This window comes from Hesperophylax consimilis, chromosome 8 (assembly GCF_061612785.1).
Source record: "Hesperophylax consimilis isolate HC1 chromosome 8, BYU_Hcon_1.0, whole genome shotgun sequence".
NCBI classification, from domain to species: domain Eukaryota; kingdom Metazoa; phylum Arthropoda; class Insecta; order Trichoptera; family Limnephilidae; genus Hesperophylax; species Hesperophylax consimilis.
In genome coordinates this window covers 26,174,093-26,200,114 of record NC_142843.1, presented here as the reverse complement: position 1 = coordinate 26,200,114, position 26,022 = coordinate 26,174,093, and the positions used below count along the sequence as shown (strand labels likewise).

Sequence of the window (26,022 nt, the reverse complement as noted above, 5' to 3'; positions counted from 1 at the left end):
CGTCGTTGTTGTAGGTTCTTGTCCAGTGGGAATGTTATCAATGAATAATAACATTACCGCTCTATACAGCATGCTTATTTGTAAGTGGCATGCATTATTACAAATTCTAGTTCGGAGAAAATAATGTTGGATTTTCAAAGGTATTTACGAGTACCTTTAGTACCTGCCTACTTATCCATAAGATTAAAAGATATTTACGAGTACTTAGTACCTACCGACCTACTTATCCTTAAGATTGCACCACTATAATTTAATTTATCGATTTATAGCCAGTAATTTCAAATAATCGAGAACGCTTTGTGTTTTAGTCGAAATAATTGATGGAATTCCCGTTAAAACAATCATTATTGTTCGACAGTACAGCTTGTTGATTTAGTAACACTCGAATGCGAATATTAATTGAGTGTGGTGTACTTAGTACATTTTATTTACCTGTGTTTAGATTGTTTAAAAATACAGGTGGCTTTTCAGCGTGCGGTAAATGCGCGGAGTCAAGTAGCGCGAAAAGTGCGGAGATGATGCGGTCGCGCGTCGCGTCAGGCGCTACTCGCGGCCGCGTAGACGGAGCTCAATCAGCGCTCCCGCTTGATTCCGCGCGGCAAATAATATTGTTGACTCAGTCACTCTGTCAGTACTCAACTCACACTAGTGTCAGATTGTCAGTGCGCTAGAGCAGATAGTGCCGGTGGGTCGCGGTCCGCGTGTGTACATCGCGATAATTGACGTTCAATTTCATTATGTCGTTTACCGAACTCGTCGCTTTTTGCAAAACCCTCGGAAGACTCAATTGAACGCTTAAGACAATAATTACCCACGTTACAATTCCGAGTGAACATGACTTAAAAACAAAGAGTTAGCGCTGTTTACCCATGTGCCTGGCTTAGTACGGCGCAAACTCCCGTAGCGTTTCTGATCGGTTTTCCGACTCGAGCGAGGGTAGATGAGGCCATGAGCGGAGGCCCTAACCCCATGGACGAGCGGCCCCCTACGGGGATCAGCCCTCTCCACCGCAGCGCCATCAACAACCGGACCAAGGCCCTGGACGGCCTCAAGTCCCCGTCCTTGAAGAATGGCGACTCCGGAGACGACAGCCGGCAGCTCATCAACATATACAACAGGAAGCTGCAGCTATCCCCCCGCGGCGATGCGCCGAGTGTCCGGGGGCAGGACGCAGACTCAGACGGAAACATCAGCCCGACGAGCAACGGCAAACCCTTCATTCGCGATAACGTGCCGTACGATGCCGACAAGTTGAAGATCGGAGATGAGGAAGGCATAACGTTGATCTTCAACACCAACAGGAGCCGGCTGGGGCTTGAGCTGAACCCTGCCAAGCAATACCCCAGCCTGCGCTCTTTGAAGCAACAGCAACACGCCGAGGAGTTGCCCGGGCTGACCAGGACTGGCTCGGCGGTGTTCTCTGACAGCGGCAGTCAGTACTCCAAGTTTCCTGACGCGTTATCCATGAGGTCCCTGGCCTCAATCGGTATGGGCTCCACTGACGGCCGCAGGATGGTCATCAGAAGAGTGCCCACCTCCCCCAACGAGCTGCTCAACTTAGTCAATCCTCCAACGTGAGTTATTACTATTTTATGGTCCTCGTATATTTTTCATTGTCATGAAATACCGATCAAATCAAAACATAAACCGCACATTTTTCTACGATTGTTTTTATCGGTATGTAGGTACTTTGTTACATTGTTGTCAACTCGAGTACAGCACTAGGCACTACGTACTGATACCGTTTGCAAATGCTTGCTTGAAAAACGCTCAACGAAAATAACGAACTCCCAATTAAATCAATTAGATAACATTTGTTCAATATATATTGTATATCAACCTCTTTACATATGTACTCGTATTACTTGAGTTTGTGAAGTGCGTTGGGAATTTTAGGTCATTCCTACAACGCTTCACAAACTCAAATAATATTTACTTTAAACACGTCTTAAATCAGTTAAAATGATAATTTTTACACATCACAGAAACAATGAAAAAATAAGAAAAAAATAATAAAAAAATAAAAATAAAAGATTATTACCTAATTTATGTCTTATATTGTAAACATGAAAGTAATTTTCACAATGTTATGTAAAAAGTAATTTCTCCAAAGATATGAATTTATTGTTATGATTTGTTTTACATTACCTACTTCATATGAACTAAACCTATCAATTTGATTGTTCTGAAACGGGAAACCTTCCCAGTTAGTGGACAGTCATTATTCTATAATTGTATTTTTTAATATCTAATAAATAAATAAACAAGGGCATTCCTAGAAAACGTGTTTTAAATTTTACACAATTGATTAACATCCATTAATTTACGTGGAAAATGGTTTTTTATCAGTTGTATAAAATTTAAAATCACTATTTTCGATCAATCTTTACACATTATGAGTACAAAAAATATTCTTGGTTGAATTGGCGATGCCATACGTAGTAATGCAAAATCATGTGTTTTTAGTTTGAAAATTTGGTCGCCTAGAAATGTTTCAGATGCTTTAATTAAATACTGCGAGTAGAATACATCTTGGCCTTTGAAATAATCGAGTATTTTTTAGATGAGTCTTTTTATAAGCCCAGAAAAAATAAAGTATCAGGCCTATAAAAATAGCTTTAAAGTTCAAAATCTCCTACTTATGAACCCATTTTCGGTTATGATTTTATGTTATAATGTGGAAAATTAAGTTATTTATAAAATGATCGAAAAAATATTAAATATTTATGCTTGAACATAAAATAAAAGGCACTTTTTGGCCATGTTTTTTTCTTGCATAAATCAAAACAGGCGGATGGTGTTAAGCGGGAATTTAAACCTTATCGCCATCTACGTAAGGGTTGTTATTGATAGCGGCTCAATTTAAAATATTACACGACGTAGTGCATCGCCTTAAAGATTTCTCTATCGCTTCGCTTGAGTACACACATAAATATAAGCGTAAACTACTAAAAAAGGATTGGAATGTTTGTTGAATAAATTTGTTTCTCATATGAACGCGTATTACAAACAATTGTAACTTTATTATCTGTGATAGTTGCCCTCGATTAACTTTTATTCTATCTTATAAAATTATTAACGAATTAAATTCATAATAACCACTTATACGCGATAAGCGAGCTCTTCTAGACTACGTTTGCCAAGCGATTTTAATGCCCCTTACCTATATTTGTGGTGATACAAGACACACTAAGAATATACACATTTTATGTCTATTACTTATATTCGTGGTGATACAAGGCACACTAAGAATATACACATTTTATGTCTATTACTTATATTCGTGGTGATACAAGGCACACTAAGAATATGCACATTTTATGTCTATTACTTATATTCGTGGTGATACAAGGCACACTAAGAATATACACATTTTATGGCTATTACCTATATTCGTGGTGATACAAGGCACACTAAGAATATACACATTTTATGCCTAATATCTATATTCGTGGTGATACAAGGCACACTAAGAATATACACATTTTATGCCTAATATCTATATTCGTGGTGATACAAGGCACACTAAGAATATACACATTTTATGCCTAATATCTATATTCGTGGTGATACAAGGCACACTAAGAATATACACATTTTAAGCCTTAAATCTATATTCGTGGTGATACAAGGCACACTAAGAATATACACATTTTATGCCTAATATCTATATTCGTGGTGATACAAGGCACACTAAGAATATACACATTTTATGCCTAATATCTATATTCGTGGTGATACAAGGCTCACTAAGAATATACACATTTTATGGCTATTACCTTTATTCAGAGATGTGCAAAATGGGTACCCAAAACCATTTGAAATGCAAAATGGAAATGGGTCAAAACTTTTCCATTTGAAAATGCAAAATGCAAAATGGTTTTTAGAAAAGCATTTCAAATGCAAAATGCAAAATACCTATTTTCAAAATGCATTGAAAATGCAAAATGTTTTCTCAGGTTAAACAATTAAAATAATTGTAGATTTTTTAAACAATTTTATCATTTAATAATGGACATCAATGTAGAACAAACATATTACATGATTGTAAATCCAAAAACACCACGACTACAGATTATAAAACCACAAAAAATTTGCGCAGGACTAATGTTGCCAACGTAAAAACATAGAAACTGCTATCTAATATTTAATATTCCAGCGTCATGGCTCCATGTTCAGTATTTTTTGTAATGGTATCACACAATTGCCAGGGCTCCTATCAGGGAGCAACTTGACAAATGTAAATTATCTCTCATAGCGAGGTTGAGGACCGACTGATATTTGGGGCTTATGAAAAAAATGAGTGGAGATATGTAGTAGGAAGAGTGTTGCAAAAAAGCATTTAAAATGGAAAATGCATTGAGAAAAGCATTTAAAATCCAAAATGCAAAATGGTTTTTAGAAAAGCATTTAAAATGCAAAATGGAAAATACCCATTTTGCATTATGCATTTCAATTTGAAATGGATTTATTTGAAATAAAGCACACCTCTGCCTATATTCGTGGTGATATAAGGCACACTAAGAATATACACATTTTATGTCTATTACATATATTCGTGGTGATACAAGGCACACTAATAATATACACATTTTTGGCTTGTCGATTCCTCTTAAGTAAGGGGTGTCTGTTACTGGTATCTGCAATCGCAAATACATATCTTCTTCCTTCACAATTTTTTTAAAAAATATTTATGTTATTAAATACTTATCGAGTTCTCAAACAACGCCCTACCGAAGGTTGTGTCAGCCAGACGCTTCAATCTGAAAATATTAGATGAAATCAAAATTACTCATATTATCAGTAATCAATAACATTATAGCTCAAATAAGTAATCCACAATATAAATTTCTACGTATTGTACCTACGTAACAGATTGTAAATAACACACGCTCAACTCTCTGATAAACTTCGCAGCGAAATCAATAATAACAATTATTATTATTAAAATGCAATAATTTCTCCCTGATATAAATAATTTAAAAAAAAATTTTTTTTGGAATTTACATAGTTTTGTTTCCTAGTGGAAGAGATTATTTTCTGCTTCAAATAGTCTGATCGCAGGTATATAAACAAAAACAAATTATTAGAACCTTATTCGAATGTTATTCATTTTATTTTTTCTGCTGCACTTTATTTATGAGTTTTTTTTTATCGATATAATTTTCTTTTTTTTTCATGTTTACTACAATGTTCAGCAAACTGGACCGATAGAGAACTGAATTCTCTTGTACTAAGCTAAATCTAAGAAGCATTTCAGATATGGCTTTACAATTATTATCAAAGGATATCAGTGAATAAATATTAACAAAATATTAATCACTACGATTTGGAGATAAATGTGTTTTTGAATAAAGGAAATGAATAAAAATGTTTAGGAAATGGAATCTTATCAGAATCTGGGAAATTATTTACGGGGGAAATTCATCAAAATAAATTATTTTAATTCATTACTAACTCTGACTTTTTTAGTTTTTAGTAAAACGGCTCGTACTAATTATTATGCTCATTACATAAACGGCTCGTACTAATTATTATGCTTGTTCCATAAACGGCTCGTACTAATTATTATGCTCATTACATAAACGGCTCGTACTAATTATTATGCTCGTTCCATAAACGGCTCGTACGAATTATTATGCTCATTCCATAAACGGTGCGAGTTATTAACAATATTTGTCTTTTCTATTTCTGTCAATCCGCCTCATAATGCTACCCAACCGGGTGACAATATAATTCCCCTGGCTCTTCAACATTACATACACGCAACTAAAAAAGATTAAGTTTTGACGGCAATGTATTACTCTCCATGTTGTGATCTTTATGTCTAAAGAGAAAAAAAAGAGGTTACAAAATTGTTTGCTTGACACAAAGCATACCGTCAAAATACCGCACAAGAGTCCCATCTGCTCCCAACCATCTAGAGCCATTAGTAATATGAGGCTAAGGTATGTTAATATAATAATTAGTAATTAATTCGTGTATGTTATGAGACTAAGGATAGTGGTGTATTTTTTTAAAGTTGTTTCCTTTACGTGTTCATTCATTTCTATTGAAAAAAAATATTTTTTAATAGTTTACATTTAATTTTTTTTTTGTAATTTTTTTTTTTATTTGCATTCTACTCAAGCGAAACAATAGGAAAACCTTCAATTTATCTAAATAGTATTTTTTGGTATTCACAATGTAAACCAATTCGTTATAAAGATTAATCAAAATAGTGATTTAGCATAAAGCTTCGCCTATCTAACAGAACGTATCTTTTTTTAAAAGAATAATGACTATAATCTAATGATGAGTGATGAGTCACCATAACGTGTGTCTGCACAGTAGAGCATTTATTACATGATTCAAATTGACGAATAAACAGCGCTTATGATATAATTTACCTGAAAACACAAAAACCAAAAGCTGACTAATTTAACAAAATAACAAGTATCCTTAGTATTATAAATTAGATCCAAGAAATTATTAAATTTTCTTAATAAACATTCAGTTTGCTGCGGACACTGTTGATTAAATGATAAAAAGGGAGATAGTTTTATCTTTACCGCTTATTTATTACATATTTCGAAGCGTCCTTGAGAATTTGTACCAGTTATTACTCGGTGGCAATTCAATTTATGAAGTAAAACCTTTTTTAATGCAGAAATGTGGACAAACATGTTAGGTTTATAATGCTGAAGGGAGTGAAGAGAAAAAGAAGACGAGAAATAGGAAGGGTTTTGGAATTATATCTCTTAAGCCGGGAATACACATGCCTGTAGCTGGCACACTTGCATGCCAGCTCCTTGCACATGCCAGCTACTATCATGTGTATACGCTAACTTGCATGCCTGTACCTGCCTTGCCAGTAGATTGCACATCATTTGATTTACTGGCATGCAAGTTGAGGGAGGGGACGAGGGGGGCTATGAAACCGGCATGTGTGAACGTCGTGACAAGTACGGGCATGCCAGTAGCTGACCTGTTGTTCGCCGCGGCCTTTTCTCTCATTAAATTAGCCACACATTGTACTGCCAATTGCAATACGATGATATTTAATTCACTTCGAATGTTTTCCATTGCCAAAAAGCTTGAGACTACTCAGTCTCAGAGTGATTTGAGACACGTACTGTCTAGTGACTGGCATGTGTATACGTCTTGCAAATACAGGCATGCAAGGACGCAACTGGCATGCAAGTTTAACTTGCATGTGTATTCTCATTGCGCCAGTAGCTTGCACATGCCAGTAGCTTGCATGCAAGCTACTGGTCCATTTTACAGGCATGTGTATCGCCGCCTTTACACTAAGCACGGCGAAATCCATCTCAAGCAACGTTTGGTTTATGAACATTACTATCTGAGTGTATCTAAAGTTTCTGTGGTCTCGCAAATACGCTTGGTAATATTATTTTTTTGATACACGGTGTCCGGAAACTAGTGGGTCCAGCGGTAAACTGATGAATCGACACCACAATTGGAGTCGATTTACTGATCAATTTTTATTTTTTATTTGGGCTTTCGATTTGAAGTAAATCAAGTCCGAAGTTGTATTTATTGGTAAAATTTAAAAATAGATTACTCTCAGCTGTTTATTTTTTTAATGCGTCGAAACGTAGACCCGACTCAAAAAGTCTTTTTAACCCTTTAAATGCTGACGAAAAATTAAAAAATAATATAAAATAAATAAAAAATTGCTCAGATCTAAAAAAATGTTTTTTTGTGATCTACATACGTGATAGAGAATCCACATCAGTTTCCCGCTTGTACCACTAGTTTTTGGACACCGTGTATAATGTGAAATAATAGAAAAATAAACCTTTACTTGCGCATAGCGAATTCCGAACCCGCGACCTTTGAATCCGAAACCAAGCGTTTTACTGCTCCTCAATGGAGATCTTGAAATAATAAAATGTATAGGCACATATTTTGTAAATAACCTAATTGTCTTTAAAATCTCTTTCATTGTAAAACGTCTCCCACAAAAGGTCACATTTTTTACGAGGAAACATTTTATATATTATGGTTTGTGGTTGTTCGATTGTGATTTTCCGCTTGGCAACGTTTCACAATAATATGCTCGATTATTTTTATAAGAATTTATGGACATTATGACATATATACATACCTATTATGTCGTAGATAAATCAGACTCTGTAAAACCGTTTAATCAATAGAAAAGTATGAACACTCAATTAATCCACACTCTTGCATTAGGTAGTCAACACTCTGGTAATCCATGTGTCTGAGAAGTTCCATCAATTAGAAGTTCCGCGGATGCAGATGAATGGTGGCCTTATACTGACCCCCCGAAACATAGCTAATATCCGGCTAACCAAATCCTTGCCACCTCTTCATGCAGATCTGATGCGGCTTCGAGCGAACCAATGGGACAAATAGATATGACCTTACATTTAAATCTAGTAATTGCAGTCATTATCACCAACTGCATAAGTACCTATCCATCTATCCTCGTAGATCATAGAATCAAGGAGATAGGCCATAATTAATATGAAAGCGCGCGCACAAAACTCATGCTACCACTTCTTTGTTTCTACTTACATACCAAACGCATAACTTTCAATGTAAGGCTCTCGGCTGGTAATGTGGTAGTCACGGGTTTAAATCCCGGCGTACGCAAGTAAATATTATTTGATTAGTTTGAGTTATTTAACAATTCATTAATTAAAAATAACATTATAGTATATTTGCGACACGTTCCAGAGTGGATGATAATCTCAGTATTGACCACAGTTCAGAATTGAAACGCCGCTTTAAATGGTTTTAGCTGTGTTTGGTGACCAGATCTGAATAGTTAGGTACTTCCCCACCTTCATCTACCCGTCTCCTTCCCCTTCTCACTACCTTCAGCCTCGCAGCATAACCCAATTGAAGATGCCATAGTCTCACAGGCTCCAGACTATTTGGAGCAGTTAGGAGTGTGGGTTTGCAGTTGGATGTGTGCGGTATTCTCGTAAAAACAAAATAAAAATCAGAATTTTTTTTTTTTTTTTTTTTAAATTGACAACTTTGACCGGGTGAAATGGTTAGAGGTTTTCTGTTTTCTGTTCTTACTAAATGTTTTTTTTTTAATCGTATGTGGAAAATAAAGGTTATTCAAAGTCAAAAGTTTGTAATGTTAAAAAATTGAGTCTTTCGTCTGCTTTCCAAAACAGTATTCATTTTGGGATACGTTCAAAAACAGCGATCTATTTGAAATTATGTATCAAGCGGGAATATTTAATGACATGGTTAAGCCCCCGCATACCCAATAATGACAAGTTTCTTATTAGCGCTCTCCCTCTAACATTCGTATTTACATATCTCCCTTTCAAACCATCTTTGAACGCTTACTACGGGGCCTTAATGGATATTTTAAATTTTAAATATGGTGACAAAAATTTTTCGCATCCACAAAAGTATGTCACGATGTTACTTGTTTTTCGAACATAGATTTTAATTGCACTGCTATTCACACACTTACATAATGTATACTCAACATGTGAAAGAAATAATAACAAACGAAAGACATCTATATAGTAGTTGTCTATAAAACTCTTCAAATTACACATCCCATTGTGTTTATTTCGAAAGTATCGTATCTTCTCAAAGGATCTAGCCCCGGTGATGGGACCAATCAACCAATCAAATTTTATATTCTATAGAGTTGAATGAAAACACTCACGCAAGGACCATATTGAGCTGTTGGGACAATGACATTACATCCATTACTATGACCTACATAATATAAAAATAACAAAGCTCTCGAGATATATATATATGATATCTTCAAAGGGGGGACCCTTGGAGTCGTGGAGGTTATTGTACCCACTGAAGGGCTGTACACAATACAGTCCGAATTTATATAAACACATATATAAAGAATGATTTGTATTGTGAAATGTGAATGAGACTAAGCACTTTAAGGCTTACGTCGTGTAATATTTCAAATTAAGCCGCTCTCAATAACAACCCTTACGTAGATGGCGATAAGGTTTAAATTCCCGCTTAACACCATCCGCCTGTTTTGATTTATGCAAGAAAAAAACATTGCCAAAAAGTGCCTTTTATTTTATTTTGTGGATGTTCAAGCATAATTTTTTTTCGATCATTTTATAAATAACTTAATTTGCCACATTATACAATAAAATCATAACCGAAAATGGGTTCGTAAGTAGGAGATTTTGAACTTTATAGCAGTTTTCATAGGCCTACATTTTTTTTTTCTGGGCTTATAAAAAGACTTATCTAAAAAATGCTCGATTATTTCAAAGGCCAAAATGTATTCTACTCGCAGTATTTAATTAAAGTATCTGAAACATTTCTAGACGACCAAATTTTCAAACCAAAAACACATGATTTTGCATTACTACGTATGGCATAGCCTTAATATAACCATTTTAGATATGTAACATTTACTTATTGAAATAATTTCGATCATCTGAGTCACTTTATTGCCTATTTCGGCAAAGGTGAATGATTAAATATTTATGATTGCTTTAGAACAGCGATGCACAACCGAAGGCCCGCGAGCCCATTTCGTGCCTTTTGACGGCCTCCGTGGTCGAGGGGTAAGGCTCCCAACTAGCGAGCTTAAAGGTCGCGGGTTCAAATCCCGGCGTGCGCAAGTAAATTTTATTTGATTAATTTGTTTATTTCACAAATTACTAATTTAAAATAATATATTGTTCTAGCTGACGTTTACCCGTCGTTGCTCGAGGTTGTGAATGATTTGGAGTAAAGTTTTGAGGTTGTGAATTCTAGGATAAACATTGTCTTTTCTCTTGTTTTTATGTTATACTATTAAGATATATTTACGGCACGTTCCAAAGTGGAAGATACTCTCAGTATCGCCTTGGTGCAAGAACACAATTCAGCCGAAAGGTTGCTTGAAATGGCTTTGACCGTGTTAGGTGACCAGATCTGAATAGATAGGTACTTCCCCGCCTTCCTCTTCCCAATCTCCATCCCCTCACCACTACCTTTAGCCTCACACATTGATGTATTATTTAGTCTATTTTTTTATTTTTTTTATTTGGTACAATATTTTTTACATTTTAAGTTTTCCAGTAATGTTGGCCTCACTGCGTGGCTTGCCCGTGCTGAGGCCTTCATTTTATAATATGAAAATCTAATCTACATATTACATTTAAAGAAAAAATAATACATTTAAAATTAAAAATATATATTACATAATAATATATTTAAAATTAAAAAATAATACATTGAAAATAATCTTGTGTGTTTGTGAGTGATGTGTGTTTATATTGTTTTTGTGTGTTACGTGTAGGTTTTGTTTTTATTTTATGCTATGACATTTTGGTAATATTGTCTTTTTTGTTCTTTAATCCATTTTGTAATTTTGTGTGTGAATTTATTTTTATTTTCCTCAATTTTAATTTCAAATTTTACACTGTTGAAAGCTTTTATAGCATGGTATTGGTAGTGTCTTTGTCCAAAGCTTGAATTTACTGTCGGAGTTTTTATGTTTTCTTTGTACGCTAGTCTAACTGGTCTGTTAGTGTTATTTTGTGTATGTTGAAATTTATTTTTTTTGTCAAAAATGTAGTTTAGTAGTGTTTTAACGTATAATTGGCGTATATCTAGTACATCACAGCTGTTGAATATTTGGTCTGTATCAGTCAGTCTATGTTTTTTTAGTATTACCTTAAAGATCGTTTTCTGTGCGGTTTTTATGTAATTGATAGCCGAGTTTGTTGCTCCTCCCCAAGCAATAATTCCATATTCTATTATTGATTGGCAAAGTGCAAAGTATATTGTTTTCAATTGTTTTATTTTATATATATGTTTCTTATGTTTAGGAAAATGTGTATTGTTTTGAGAAGTTTATTTGTGATTTGTTTGATGTGAGGTATCCATCTAAGGTTATGGCCTCACAACATACTCCAATTAGGGATGCTATAGTCTCACTGGCTCCAGACGATTGGGAGCAGTTGGGATTCTTGCGCGGTTTCACATAATTTTAAAATTCTCGCGGGCCTTGTGAATGGGTTCCATTTTATATGGGTAAAACAACGAAATGTTATTTTCTGAAAACATGATATTTCTTATTCATTTAATATGATCAAGGTGTATTACGGTTTCCTTTCTGTTTTACAAAATACAGGAGAGTATCAACACATTGTTTTCTGTTTTCAATCAGTCGCCCAAAATTACAAGCATTTTTACGTTTTCTTTATATTTCAGTTGATATAAATCGACAGCATTTTTGTGCGTTCTATGATTCCTTTATTAAAATCTACCCCTTTGCAAACCAAACAAAATTTAAACCTTGACTCATAAATTAAGTTTTTATAAATACATTTTGATACTGCATCTAATAATTTAGCATTAGGATATCATGAAATGCGATATTTTAGGTATGTAGGTAGTATACATACCCACTGCAACGCCATCTACTTAGGCCCAATATATAGGTTGATTTAAAGCTAGGCTGAGTTGAAACGTCGAGCTTAGCGCGGCTTGGAACATAATCTGCATATAGGTCGAAAGACTAGGTATCAGTAATATCACTTGTTGTCTTTGATTTTAATAGAGGAATGTGCTCATGTTTTATATGTAAAAGCAAATTACTGTCTACTCGATTGGTACATCTGCTCTCTCTACTGTCACCGGGAGCTTGAAAAAAGTCAAATTTTTTAGGCGGGATTGATTTGCTAGTTGATTTTCTGATAAATTTTCCCACTTCGTAGAGTGGATTGAATTTTAAATAGTGTTTATTTGCTAGGGTCAATACAATCTTCATGAAAATATGACTAACAAACCACTGAAAACACAGGCAGAACGTTAAAAAATCCCTCTTATAATACCTTACCAGACTATTTATGTATTTTAGATTGATTATCAATTAATAACATCAACATCACTCGTCGTTTGATGAATAGAATAGTCCATACTGATAAAATCAGGCATTTTACGTGTATTTCGGTGAGATGGAAGTATGTAATTAATCATGTAAACGTCATATTTGAAATGTGTTGAAAAATTATTCTGAGGCTTACCAAGGCTTAAGCGGATGATTTAGCCCGCTTAAATATGTGTAAGGAATATGGTACATAGAGAGGATACGGGCCGACTGACATACCGGGCCTTACTGCAAGTTGACCACGTCAAGCTTTAGATGCCACGCCCCCTGCGGCCCGCGAACGTATTGAACATTGATTGACACTCAAACTAAAACGGTTGTGCATACCTGATTTATAAGAATAATGACTAGACACACTCCCTCAGTTTTTTTTATCATGAATGGCATTATCGGATCATATTGGAGATAAAAAATATTAAGATTTCTGAAATGGTGATGAAATGATATTGACGGATTATCCATCACCTGATTTCGAATTTGTAAAAAAATAATTTCTACTGTAGATAGACACAAACAGGTGGTGCAAATAAGCTGTAGGTGGATATTGCCGTTGGTCAGGTTTTAGATTTATTTTTTATTAGAACATCACAAGAAACTCAATGTTCAAAATCAGTGGAGCTACGAAACTATATTTGTGGAATGCTGTGGAAAAACTCGCTTGTACCTAGATAACATGAAGTTCAGATGTAGCCGATCTATTCAACTGCACGGAATCTAGGTACAAGAAGGCTATATTATCATAATAAATTTTCAATCAATGCTAATGTAACCTAAGTCTACTTGTAAGTTTTGCATGTACTTGTTTATTTTACTTTTATATCCGTCTAGAGTTTCTGTTAATTTTATACTTTTTGATGTCATACCGTTGATATTAAATAAATTATATTGGAGGGAACACCAGATTACTAGAACTCGGGGTTTTTTTCAGTGCAGAAGTTATGTACTCCTTGTAAACCAGAATACCATTGGAGGGTAATATTGTGGATTCTTCAATGGACACCTTTAATTTATCACTTAAAAAATGCAAAAGATTGTTGCTGGGACAGTTCAGTTATGTACAAAAAAGAATGAAAAACTGCGTACAACTTTGTATTATTATATTTAATAATTTAATAATAAAAATGGCGTTCAAAACATATACGTGGTCAAGGAACGAAACTAACAGATTCCATACCAGAAATGTTAAACATGATTTTTTTTAACGTAAAACACTGTAGGTATATTTTCCAAAAACATATTATGTTAGCTATATATATTACAAAATGAATCTTATACACCTAAAATTAATTTCGAAATCAGACTTTGTTTAGTTCAATTTCGTAGAAATGGGACATGGTGAACATTTTTTTTACCTAAATAATTGATTAAAAATATATAATGGTTCGAAAATTGTATTTAACTGACTAGATAAGGCAAATTAATAAATTTTCATGTAAAAAATATATAAGTTTTCAATATATCTAGCAAAAATCTAATCAAAATCGTGTGGGACATGTCAAAAACGCAATTTACAAACGCGAAAATGATAGGAAGACTAGGAAGTACCTCACAGTTTTTATTATTATTAATAGTTATATTACCAGGGCGATTCTGAATATATTACTTTTATTCGGGCTTCGCGAAGGGGACGTGATTTTTTTTTCCAAAAAATGCAACGAAGATTTTGTACAAATTTCGTGGTCACAAACTCTTTTACGAAACTGTGTCAATTATTTTAAAACAGTAGGGTATTTTCACTTTTTTTTCTCGTAAAAAAATAGGTAATGAAGCCATTTTTGTTTTTATATTTATGACTGTATTTTCTACAGCAAATTAAATTTTGCCATTTTTTTATTACGACATGTTAGTTTTTCTTCGTGAATATGGGCGTTATTCACGAAGGCCAGCGTCGGTGTCAGTCGTCTCATAAGCCATTTACATTTTCTACGTCATAATGTCTTTGTAGCCAGTTGGAACGGTTTTTAAATGCGCGGTTATGGATCGTTTTAAATCAATAATTATTAATGAAAATATTAAAACACATTCTTAGTATTTACGATGACGGGATCATAAAAATAATTTTAAAATCATCAGCTCATTTTAACGGTATTTATAGTTTGTGAAAATACCCCATGCGACTTGACGTACTGCAAAATCAATTACTCGTTACAACCACATAGTCTGTGAAAATACCCCATGCGACTTGACATACTGCAAAATCAATTACTCGTTACAACCACATAGTCTGTGAAAATACCCCATGCGACTTGACATACTGCAAAATCAATTACTCGTTACAACCACATAGTCTGTGAAAATACCCCATGCGACTTGACATACTGCAAAATCAATTACTCGTTACAACCACATAGTCTGTGAAAATACCCCATGCGACTTAACATACTGCAAAATCAATTACTCGTTACAACCACATAGTCTGTGAAAATACCCCACGCGACTTGACATACTGCAAAATCAATTACTCGTTACAACCACATAGTCTGTGAAAATACCCCACGCGACTTGACATACTGCAAAATCAATTACTCGTTACAACCAAAAAAAATTGTTGGTCATACACTTATGTCAGTGTTGCCTTTGAAATAAAAATTAAAACTGTCCCAATGAAGTATATTATTATCAGTGCTTTTTCAATCAAGATTTAGAGCAGAAATATCGTTGTCAAAAGACAATGCGTTTATTACAACATTCGGAACCAGTGACCGGTGATTCTTCGTCCAATTGGAAGATGATTGAATATTATTCCTTCTGGACCAACTGGCACGGGAAATGATATTATTCAATGAGCAGCACAGACTCATCTCTCTGTAAATATAGCTGATAATTCTTTTATGGAGACGTAGGAGGCTGCGATCTGCGATCCCCGGTCACTTGGTAATACTTTGTATGCAGTATCCTCTCTGCTCTCATTGCACTGGGGCCGGGGGTGGGGGCCCGGGGGGCATCACCCGAAATAAGAGGCGAATTATTGCTACTTCAATTTACTGTATTACTACTCCAATTTACCGTCCGGCATTGCATTGCTCGACTTTTGGCGTGTCGTTAAAATCGAGACATAAAAATTAAATCAAGTTAAAAATTATCTGTTTCAATGTGTTCAGGGGCGGATTTAACCGTTCGAGGGCTCTAATCGCTATATTTTAATTACCACAATTAATTAAACTTCGATCTTTTTTAGTAAGTGCTAATACTAGTCCCTGTATTATATTATGAAACATTCTCTTAAAAATCCTGCAGTATAGAGTAGTGGCGTGGTTTCTGTAAAAACTGAAAAGCTGTGTGTCCACTGTACGAAAAAATAACTTTATAAAACGAAATAAATTTTAACCAAAATAATTTAATAATTTTTCCGCCCAACTATTGAATTTGGAAGCCACCTTTGGGCTGGTGCCCCAAAATACTTAATAAACCTGCTTGATTCTGTGCAAAGGAGAGCGATCCGTCTGATTGACAATCCGTTGTTAACAGACCGATTGCCTTCTCTAATGCATAGACGCAATGTTGGCATGCTGTGTCTGTTCTACAGGTATTTCAATGGAGCCTGCTCCAAGGAGCTAGCAGCATTGATTCCTGATGCACCGGTGCACGTGCGCGAAACCCGACGGACACGATCTGAACACCCGTTCACGGTTGACGTTGGCTTCATGAGAACGGGCCATTTTTACGACTCGTTTTTGTGTAAGTCGGCTCGTATGTGGAACGAGCTACCGGCATCTGTTTTTCCTCCCTCCTATAATCCTAGCCTCTTCAAGGCCCGCATTAACAAATCCCTTCCTACAGCCCCTACCTTATCCCGCCTCACAACGCCGCCCAACCGGGTGGTGACATAGTTCCCCTGTCTGTACACTGCACAGGCAGGAACGCTCTTGTGAGGTGTCACATAAAAAAATTAAAAAAAAAAAACAAATGTATTTTCTTTCCATAAATTTTGTGTATAAAATAATGATAAAATTTCACCTCTTAGTTACATAAAAAAAATACCGTTTTCAACTTAAACTTCATACCGAACGTGAAAAACCACACACAGCCCATACCTTTGGTCATAGATCATTTGGTCATAGATCCAAGCACGCCGCTGGTATTGGGTATACTGAGAAATAAATAATTATGATGCTGATAAGTCAGGCTTTGAAAAACTATTATTATCCTTGGTACATTGCGCCTATTTTTTTATACTTTGTATTTTTTTTTAATTTCCTTAATTTGGCTGGTGCCCTTGTCAGCGCAGGGCTCTACTCCATTAAATCCGCCCCTGGTTGAAGACATTAATAATGAATATAATAACTGGTTAAATTTTTTAATGTTATTCCACGATAATTTCCACATTAATTATTAAAAAAAATTAAGATGTGCTGTCAAAATACGTCAAAGTCAAAGATAATGAAATTTGATGAAACACGTAATACGCTTTGAAGAGGCCTTCAAAAAGCTGATAATTTAATCGAGTGCATATCGTGACTACCTAATAGTAAAATAATTATATTTATAACCGATGGCTATAAATATAATTATCCTCTATCTTCACAGACAGACTGATCCACAGGAACGCGTGGCAGCTAGTAAATAAATAAAAGTTTGCTTTTAGTTAGGTATATAGAAATTCAATGCAGAAGAATTAAGAAAATTAAAAATTAAGAAATTCTCTGAAAACAGTATATACTGTTATTTTTGTCGTTAACGGAAAATTTCAGGTCTCTTATCGGTATTATGCTTAGCTTAGTTATTAAGGAATGTTGTTATAGCCTTCTTGTAACTATATTCCATGCATTTTAACACCTCTACAATTTCTGCGAAATTATTGCCAACTGCATGTAATCAAAGGTAGGTACAATGAGTATCTGAATGACTCAGTCCTGATATTGTTGTTGAAATTAAAAATATCTTTTGAACGAGTAGTTCTAGTTGGTAGGTTGAAGGTGATTAGGCTCAATAAATCAGGGCTATCTATAATTCCAATTTTCTTGAGCCACAGCTAAAAACACAAAGGGTCTCAAAACGAAAGGATGTTTTGTAAAAAGATAATCTGTATACGGTTTGGAAAATATCAATGAAAGATAATCAATAGATAGTCATAATAACGTCATAAAAAAGAATTTAGATGGGTTTGGTTCTCATATTATTGTCAAATGCATTCTGGTAGACCACGGACTATCGCTACAAAGCGTAAAAAACATCAGGAGGATATTATTATTTTGGTAATCATACACCTCGATATTCTCGCCGCTTTTTGTTTTGTTTCAAGGCATGACGGGATTGGTTACCAGGGGAACAAGTTGTCCCTTGTAGCCCGCGCCAGGGTCAAAGCAATTAACCCACTTTTAAAGCGATCACTCGGAGTGAGCTAGTCTCTCACGAATTCACTAATTAATAATAGTTCGTTGGCTTACCTGGTTTTCCAGGATTTTTCTTAAGAATAATCTACTTTTTTGGACGTTTAAATTAATAGTTTTTAAGGTTTTCATTTTATTTATTTTTACATAGTCGTCCCTAAATACTTAGTTTTGTTTCAGTACAAAAGCAAACAGAAGATATTAGGCTGGAATATAATATTGAGATTAAAAATATGTAATTTGTTTGTTCGCGTCTTGAAGGAACAACACATAAAGTTCGTAAACAGTTATCGCGAGACTTTGACTATTTGACAAGAGTTGAGACTTTGACTACTAGACCAGAGTTGAAACATTGACTATTTGACGAGAATTGAGCCTTTGACTATTTGACGAGAGTTGAGACTTTGACTATTTGACGAGAGTTGAGACTTTAACTATTTGTGAAAACCTATGCTGTAGAAATATTAGAATAGAAGTCAACTTGTTTCCGGAACAAAAAACTCTAATAATTTAGTTCTAATCTAATAGTTCTTAATAGGTTCTAGGTATATAAATATTATGTTTATTTAAAAGGTTAAGTTGTTTGTTTATATGGCGTAACTTTACGATAGGTACACGGAGACATATGAGAATTTAAATCCTCTTAAAAACGTGATTGCAATCCATTTCCTAATAAAATGTCATTACAAAGTTGTACTGCCTACATGTAAAAGCCATCTGGGCGTTAAATAAATAAATTAATAAAAAATATTAGTCAATTCAGAATATATCGGAACACGTGTTCATGCAGGTGTACTTTTAATGATAAATATAATGACGAAATGTTACAATATTTTTATGAACACGTATTCCGACGTCCTCATAATAGATTCTTGTTTTATCGACAGTTTGTTATATAATATAATTAAATAATAATACTATTTATTACATGGTATTAAAAACAAAAACTTTAATTAAATAATCATCAAATTAAATGTTTCCTTAAAACAATTATTGTTAGGTACCTACGTCCCGATTGACATTACAAAATTTCCTATTATTCACGTAAATTACGAAAACTTAAGAAATTCTCTGAAAACAGTATTATACAGTTATTTATGTCATTAACGGAAAATGACAGTATCTAGTCTCTAGTCATCGGTTATCTCATCCTTATCACGATATCCGATATAAATTAATCAGTAAAATTGGTTAGAAGTCTGGAGAGTATTTTCTTATTATTTAATGTGCTAATACTGCTAATACACGTGTGTCAGTGTCACGGTTGGCCTCAACAGGTGGGCCTCGACCCCTCGACACGACTGACGACAGTGACGACACTGGCACATATTTACTGAATTTACTCAGCGCGAGTTCATTGCCGCGTCACTTGTCACTCTGTCACGGTGATACAGGAACCTGCTCCGCGCGACATGTGACCGGGACCGGTGATACGGTACGACCGCGGCCAAGGTTATGGCGGTTTTAAATCATCACCGAACGAGAACATCCGACGGACCAGTCGGGGAAATAAAGCGAATACCTTTAAAATACATCAGGAAATACGTCAAAATGACGCATCCCTTCTTTGACGATCACCAACTTAAGGCGATGTACTACATCGTGTAATATTTTAAATTGAGCCGCTATCAATAATAACCCTTACGTAGATGGCGATAAGGTTTAAATTGTCGCTTAACACCATCCGCCTGTTTTGATTTATGCGAGAAAAAAACATTGCCAAAAAGTGCCTTTTATTTTATTTTGTGGATGTTCAGGGTTAAATATTAAATTTTTTTTCTATCATTTTATAAATAACTTAATTTTCCACATTATACAATAAAATCATAACCGAAAATGGGTTTGTAAATAGGAGATTTTGAACTTTAAAGCAGTTTTCATAGGCCTTTACATTATTTTTTCTGGGCTTATAAAAAGACTTGCGTAATTAATAAAGCATCTGAAACATTTCTAGGCGACCAAATTTTCAAACCAAAAACACATGATTTTGCATTACTACGTATGGCATCGCCTTAACACTATTTGCAAGCGATATATCTATTTTTTATATACAAAAAATATGTTTCTATGTTTGTCCCTTATAGACTCAAACACTACCGGAATTGTAGTGTTTGAGTCTATAAGTTAGTTATAGTTTGAGTTATTTTATTGCATCGATATTTGATATTGCTTTCCTTTGCAATACAAATCTATTTCATAGGTACATATTATTGTGCAACATTGTAGTTCTTTATTTCATTTTAGACAACTTCTTGTCTTCTCACACAGTAGAAGTAGACAGAAGATTGTAGAATAATTACGGGTCCGGTCAGTTTTGAGATTTTCAGCCTCTTGAATAATACAGAATGATTTTATATCAATGACTAGGGCGATACTAATAATAGTATCTACCACGCTGGAAGTAATTGAAAACCAAACATTTTTAAAAATTAAAAATATACACAAATTTATGTACCTATGTTGTAGTTCAAAAGCATGTAAAAACTTTGTACATAAAAACCTGCATTAATAGAGAAAACCTTAAAATAAAACATACTAATTTCGATTGTCTGTGACGATGTGCGTGATGTGAAATATTCCTGCGCATTCCTGCATTACGTAGGTAATGCTTAAAACTATTCGCGTTCAATGAACTGCCGATTTTCAAAATTGGAATTGATTGTGGGAACCAAGCATTATTTAATTTTTATAATAACTCTGTGATTGATTGTGAGTAATTGATTCTCTTTTGTTAAAATTTTGAAAATTGACAGATCTATATCTGAATCACGGACGGGTTGTTTCGGAGAATTTGAACAATTCATCAAATTTCAACGTTCATTTTCGGGTTCTGTGAAAGTCCTATTCAAGTTCTGTAATTATATCATTGTAGGCTAGTTGCTTGACAAAACTGAAATAAAAACAGAACTTGAAAAAAATCTTTCACAGAACTTTAAAATGAACGTTGAAATTTGATGAATTGTTCAAATTCTCCGAAACAACCCGTCCCATTTTTTAAAGTTTACTAACGGCGTTCTTTCAAAATCGTGATAATTTCTGATATTTTTTTTTTCATAGGCAATTTGTTTTTTTGATAGGCCTGAAGAATTTTCTTTTAAATAATCAGTTCACAAATCCTATAAGTATAATATTCTATGGATTTTTCACAGGTCTGTGCCAGTACCTATACTCTAATCATATTATTCTTTGGTCGATTTAACTTCTCATCAGGGCCAGTCCTGCGTAGGCGCAATTGGAGCCGTCCGCTCCGGGCGCCAACTTATAATATAACAACTAAAACAACCCTAGCGGTTTAAACTGGTGCCAGGCGCTGTTTGGCCCAGTGCCGGGCCTGCTTCTCACAAATCTCGCAATATATGCTTCTGCCGGGTTTTGAACCGCAAAGGTTCTCAAAATATCGTAACGTAACTCTTGCATAAATTATATGGACATAAACTTAAAGATATCACCTTGTAAACGCCCAGAGAGACCATTTTTATATCAATAATCTTATACTAACCAAAGGGTAATTATTTGCAATGACAGCGGTCGGATTTCCAAAGTCAAATTAGATCCACCTCATATAGATGGTTGTAAAGTCACATTTCTACATACATTTTCTAGAGATTTTATGTACTTATATCAATGGTAAAGTAAATATTATCAATGTAGTTAATACCTTCTTAAAACAACGAGAGTGAAAATAGTTACATGTCGTGAAATGAACGTTTACCTATAGCTACAGTGGGTTGCCATATTAATAGGGACAGTTCCAATATTTCCTGATTATTATGTTTACGTTATCTCTACTTCTAAATAACTTGGATATGATGACCATTCCTTCGTTATTTTTGTTGCTGGTATCACCACTGATACTTTTAAGAAGTGGCAACACTCGCAAAGTGCCACATCCCTCAAAAATTTAAGGTTTTTTCCATGTGGCCAGCATTTTTGTGAAAATTCGTGATTGAAGTTCGGGTAAATAAATATTCATAATAATTATATTTAAGAGTTTTAACAGTTTATCTGTACAAAAATGTACGTAATTATTAATTATCTATTAATTTTGTAATTTTTTTTTCATATCTTATTTCAGTGAATAGTTTTTCCATATTCAGTCCAATGTTCTGTTTTTTCAGTATGGCTAGGTCTTCAGATACGTCCCCAAGAAAATGTGCGGAAGTGGAGACACTACTGTTAAACACTCAACATTCCCAAAGGGGAATAGCAACCATTACAGGTATTTAAAGTCTGTGGTTAACAGGATAAATTAGAAAATCAATCAAAACCTGCCCCTTGAATTGAATCACAATGGGAAATGTGGCAGAAAACGAATCACTACACCTCGTACTGACCGCAAAATCAAAGACGTCTGTCTCCAAAACCGCAAAAAAAGTGTGGCTCGTCTGACCTTGATGATCAACGAAGATGATATCGAAGTCTCCCAAAGGAGAGTCCAGAGGAGATTGGCTGAGGAGAACCTCATTGGTCATCGGCCAGCTAAAAAACCTCGCCTCACGGTAGATATGAGGAAAAAATTACTGGAATCGGCCAACGCACACCAAAACATGACTATAGAGAACTGGAATATGGTAATTAACAATTTTGTGGTTATCAAACTTTAAAAAAATTCCATTAGTTTGATTATGGCCTTTTTTTAGGTGTGCTTTTCTGACGAGTCCATATTCCAAATTTTGTTGGATAAATCATCGTTCGTCCGAAGACGCCCAGGAGAGAAATTTCATCCGGACTGCCTTGTAGAGACGATCAAACACCCTACCAGTATCATGGTGTGGTCAGTCATCTCTTCCAAAGGGATGGGGCGCCTCCACATCGTGCAAGGGACTATGAGGCAGGATCAGTTCAGAAAAATACTGGAAAATCGATTACTGCCTTAAGTCGGAGAATGGTTCCCTAGTGGCCAGGAATACGTTTATATGCACAACTCCGCACCCTGTCATAAAGTCAGGACTGTCACTGCACTCCTGACTGAAAAAAATGTGCCGGTTTTACCTTTGCCGGGGAATCCCCCTAACATGAACCCTATTGAAAACCTGTAGGAGCTCACCAAGAGGGAGATTGCCAAGGAGGTGATCACAACGAAGCAGCAGCTCATCGAAACCCTCATCCGGGTGTGGCATCATTCTCCTGAACTAAAGATTACTGCAAAATTGTGCATTGATAATATACCACGGCGTGTACAAGCTGTTATTGCGGCTAAAGGCGAAATTACGAAATATTAACTTTTTGTTCGATAATGTTTAAAAATAATAAAAAAAAAAAATAATCGCAGATTAAGAACAAATACGGTGTATATAATTTTCAAAATTCAATGTCCTTGTTAGTAAATAATAATTACCGCACCTAAAATTATAAACATCTTTGTTTTATGAACACAAAGTGTGAAAAACACATTTTCCATAGGTGTCCCTATTAATATGGCAACCCACTGTACACTATATGTATGCTACGTATAGCTGAACTGCCGAGGTGAACCTCAACTTATGGGAAAGGAACGAAGCAACAGCAAAAGGCGCGAAACGCCGCTTGGAGTTACTTCTTTCCTTTCCCGTAATTCGTGGCGCGGCTCGCGTTTCGGTTTGCAAATGTGTACGTATACAAGATCTCATCATTGTTTGTTCAAAATAAACTTATGTTAAGTAAGTGACCACGCTTGTCCAGACTAATATTTAGCACATTCATAGCGATGAAATAGATTATGATTATGAAATATGTTTTACGAAATACAAAATATTTTGGCAACATTATTTTAGATTAGAGAGAAGTGTTGTAATTTGTTCTTGCCTCCGACGCATTTTTTCTTCACTCTATATTCAACACACGGTGAGCACAAATGAAAAAAGTGATATCATGCCAATTTCCTGATAAAATATTAGTCATTGAGGATATAACTAGAACACGTGTTCTTTTCCCAATAAATATCATGATGGAATACGACAATATGAGTATGTCAATATCAATATTTCTTTGAACACGTTTTCCGCCATCCAAAACATTTGCTTTTAAATGATACTTTGTTAAAAACTCTGTCAATAAATTTATAGACCTTCAGTCCCGTTTTTAATAGGAAAACGAATAATTTGATCAGATTTTTAATCCGTGCAGTATTCCAAATCATAATGAATAGGTACGTGAGAAAGCAATATAATATACCTACCCCGAGCACTTACAAGAACATTAGTAAATTTTACGTACAAGATTTCAAGATATTGGTAAATTACTAACAAGGAGTCATGTTGACGAAACCAATTCGTTATTCGATAGATTCGTTAGATTATGTACTTAGGTACCTGAAATTTTAGCAATATGATTGTGTTTGAAATAAACTGATTAAACTTTATTTCTAAGAAAATGTTGGTATTGTCTATTCATTACGATAGAGTTTTTTTAAATACTGGTTGCGACTGTTTATGTGAACCAGTGAACACATTATTAAGCGGGACATACTGATACTTAATATAATATTATTATAATGTGAGGAGGGATAACACCCATAAAATAATTGGCTGATAATTAATAATCTTCGAAAATAAAACTATATTTCTTTGTATTACGTGGTTAATGTTTCTCAAATATCCATAGAAGCAAAACAGATCAAAAGTATGATTTCATTATTTTCATAACATTTTTGCTTGTGAATGATGATAGTGAATTTAACAAGCCATTCCCCCTCAGATTCATTTAATTTAATATCAATCCCTAAGTGTGCGTATAAACACGCGAGCCGAACTGACTAGCCGAACCACGAATTATGGGGAAGGAACGAACCGATCGCAAATGGCTCGAAACGCCGCTTGGTGTTGATTCGTTCCTTTTCTGTAATTCGTGACCTGGCTCGCGCACTTTTACTCATGTCGCTTATAAACAGGGCACAGTTTCCGCGAGCTGAGCCGCGAATGGTGTAAAAGTAATGAAGCAACCGCGATGACAAAAACGATGGTAAACGCTGCTTGCGTTTGCTTTGTTCCTTTTCTGTAATTCGTGGCTCGGCTTGCGGAAATTTTGATTTATTTATACGCACACTTAGGCATTATAGTCCGAAGAGCTCAAGATAGGATTCTTTTCTTACATCACATAAAAAATACAACAACTGAAATAGAAATTAATCAATCTTTTTTAGAAATATGGGTTTATAATAATAATACATATGTTTACCTTAATAAAATAATAAGATTACAAGAAAACGTATATTTACATAATATTTGAATGTGACGAAAGTTATCAGTTTAGTCTCGCCTCTCACGTGGCGCGGGCAATCTTCCCTGACGCCTTCATGACATATTTGCACAGCATCAGTTCATAATATACATTATATGTATATAATGTTGTGTTCCATATACCAACAATGTAAATAGTGCTATTAGAGAATTCTGCACGTTAAAAGATGTCGACATACAAAACGTACACTACGTATAGTACATGATGTATGCCTATTATACAGTATTACCAAGGTATGCCTACGGATCGCATATCGTATCGATATGAAAATTGGAAGATGGAGGCGGGCTGCACAGGGTTGTGTTTAGGAAACGAACTGCCCTCGCGACAAGTGTTTGAATTTCAAAATCTAAATAATGTAGTATTTCTGAAAAAATCAATGGATTGGGATACTTTGAAATCCGTTTTCTCTGGGTCTACGGTTCTGTTCGTTGGAGGCGCTGTTCACAAGTAAATTTCATGGATCATTTTTTAAATGATCTAGTGTTACATTCTTAGAAAATAGAGATGTTAACAAATTTCTAAAGGGACATATGTATTCTGCTTTTCCCCAAAATATCTCTTTGAATAACTAAAATAAGATTTTTTCGCTAAAAAATATTATGG

General features: G+C 34.8%; 1 protein-coding gene across 1 annotated transcript in view; it reads left to right on the top strand.

Annotated features, from left to right (window-relative positions):
• Window positions 1–584: 584 nt before the first annotated feature.
• Window positions 585–26,022, top strand: part of ine (solute carrier family 6 member inebriated) — a 108,247-nt gene continuing 82,809 nt past the window's right edge. Inside the window, exon 1 of the mRNA XM_089634564.1 lies at window positions 585–1,574. Coding sequence (XP_089490690.1) covers window positions 949–1,574 — 626 coding nt within the window. The 5' untranslated portion in view covers window positions 585–948. The remainder of the gene's footprint in view (window positions 1,575–26,022) is intronic.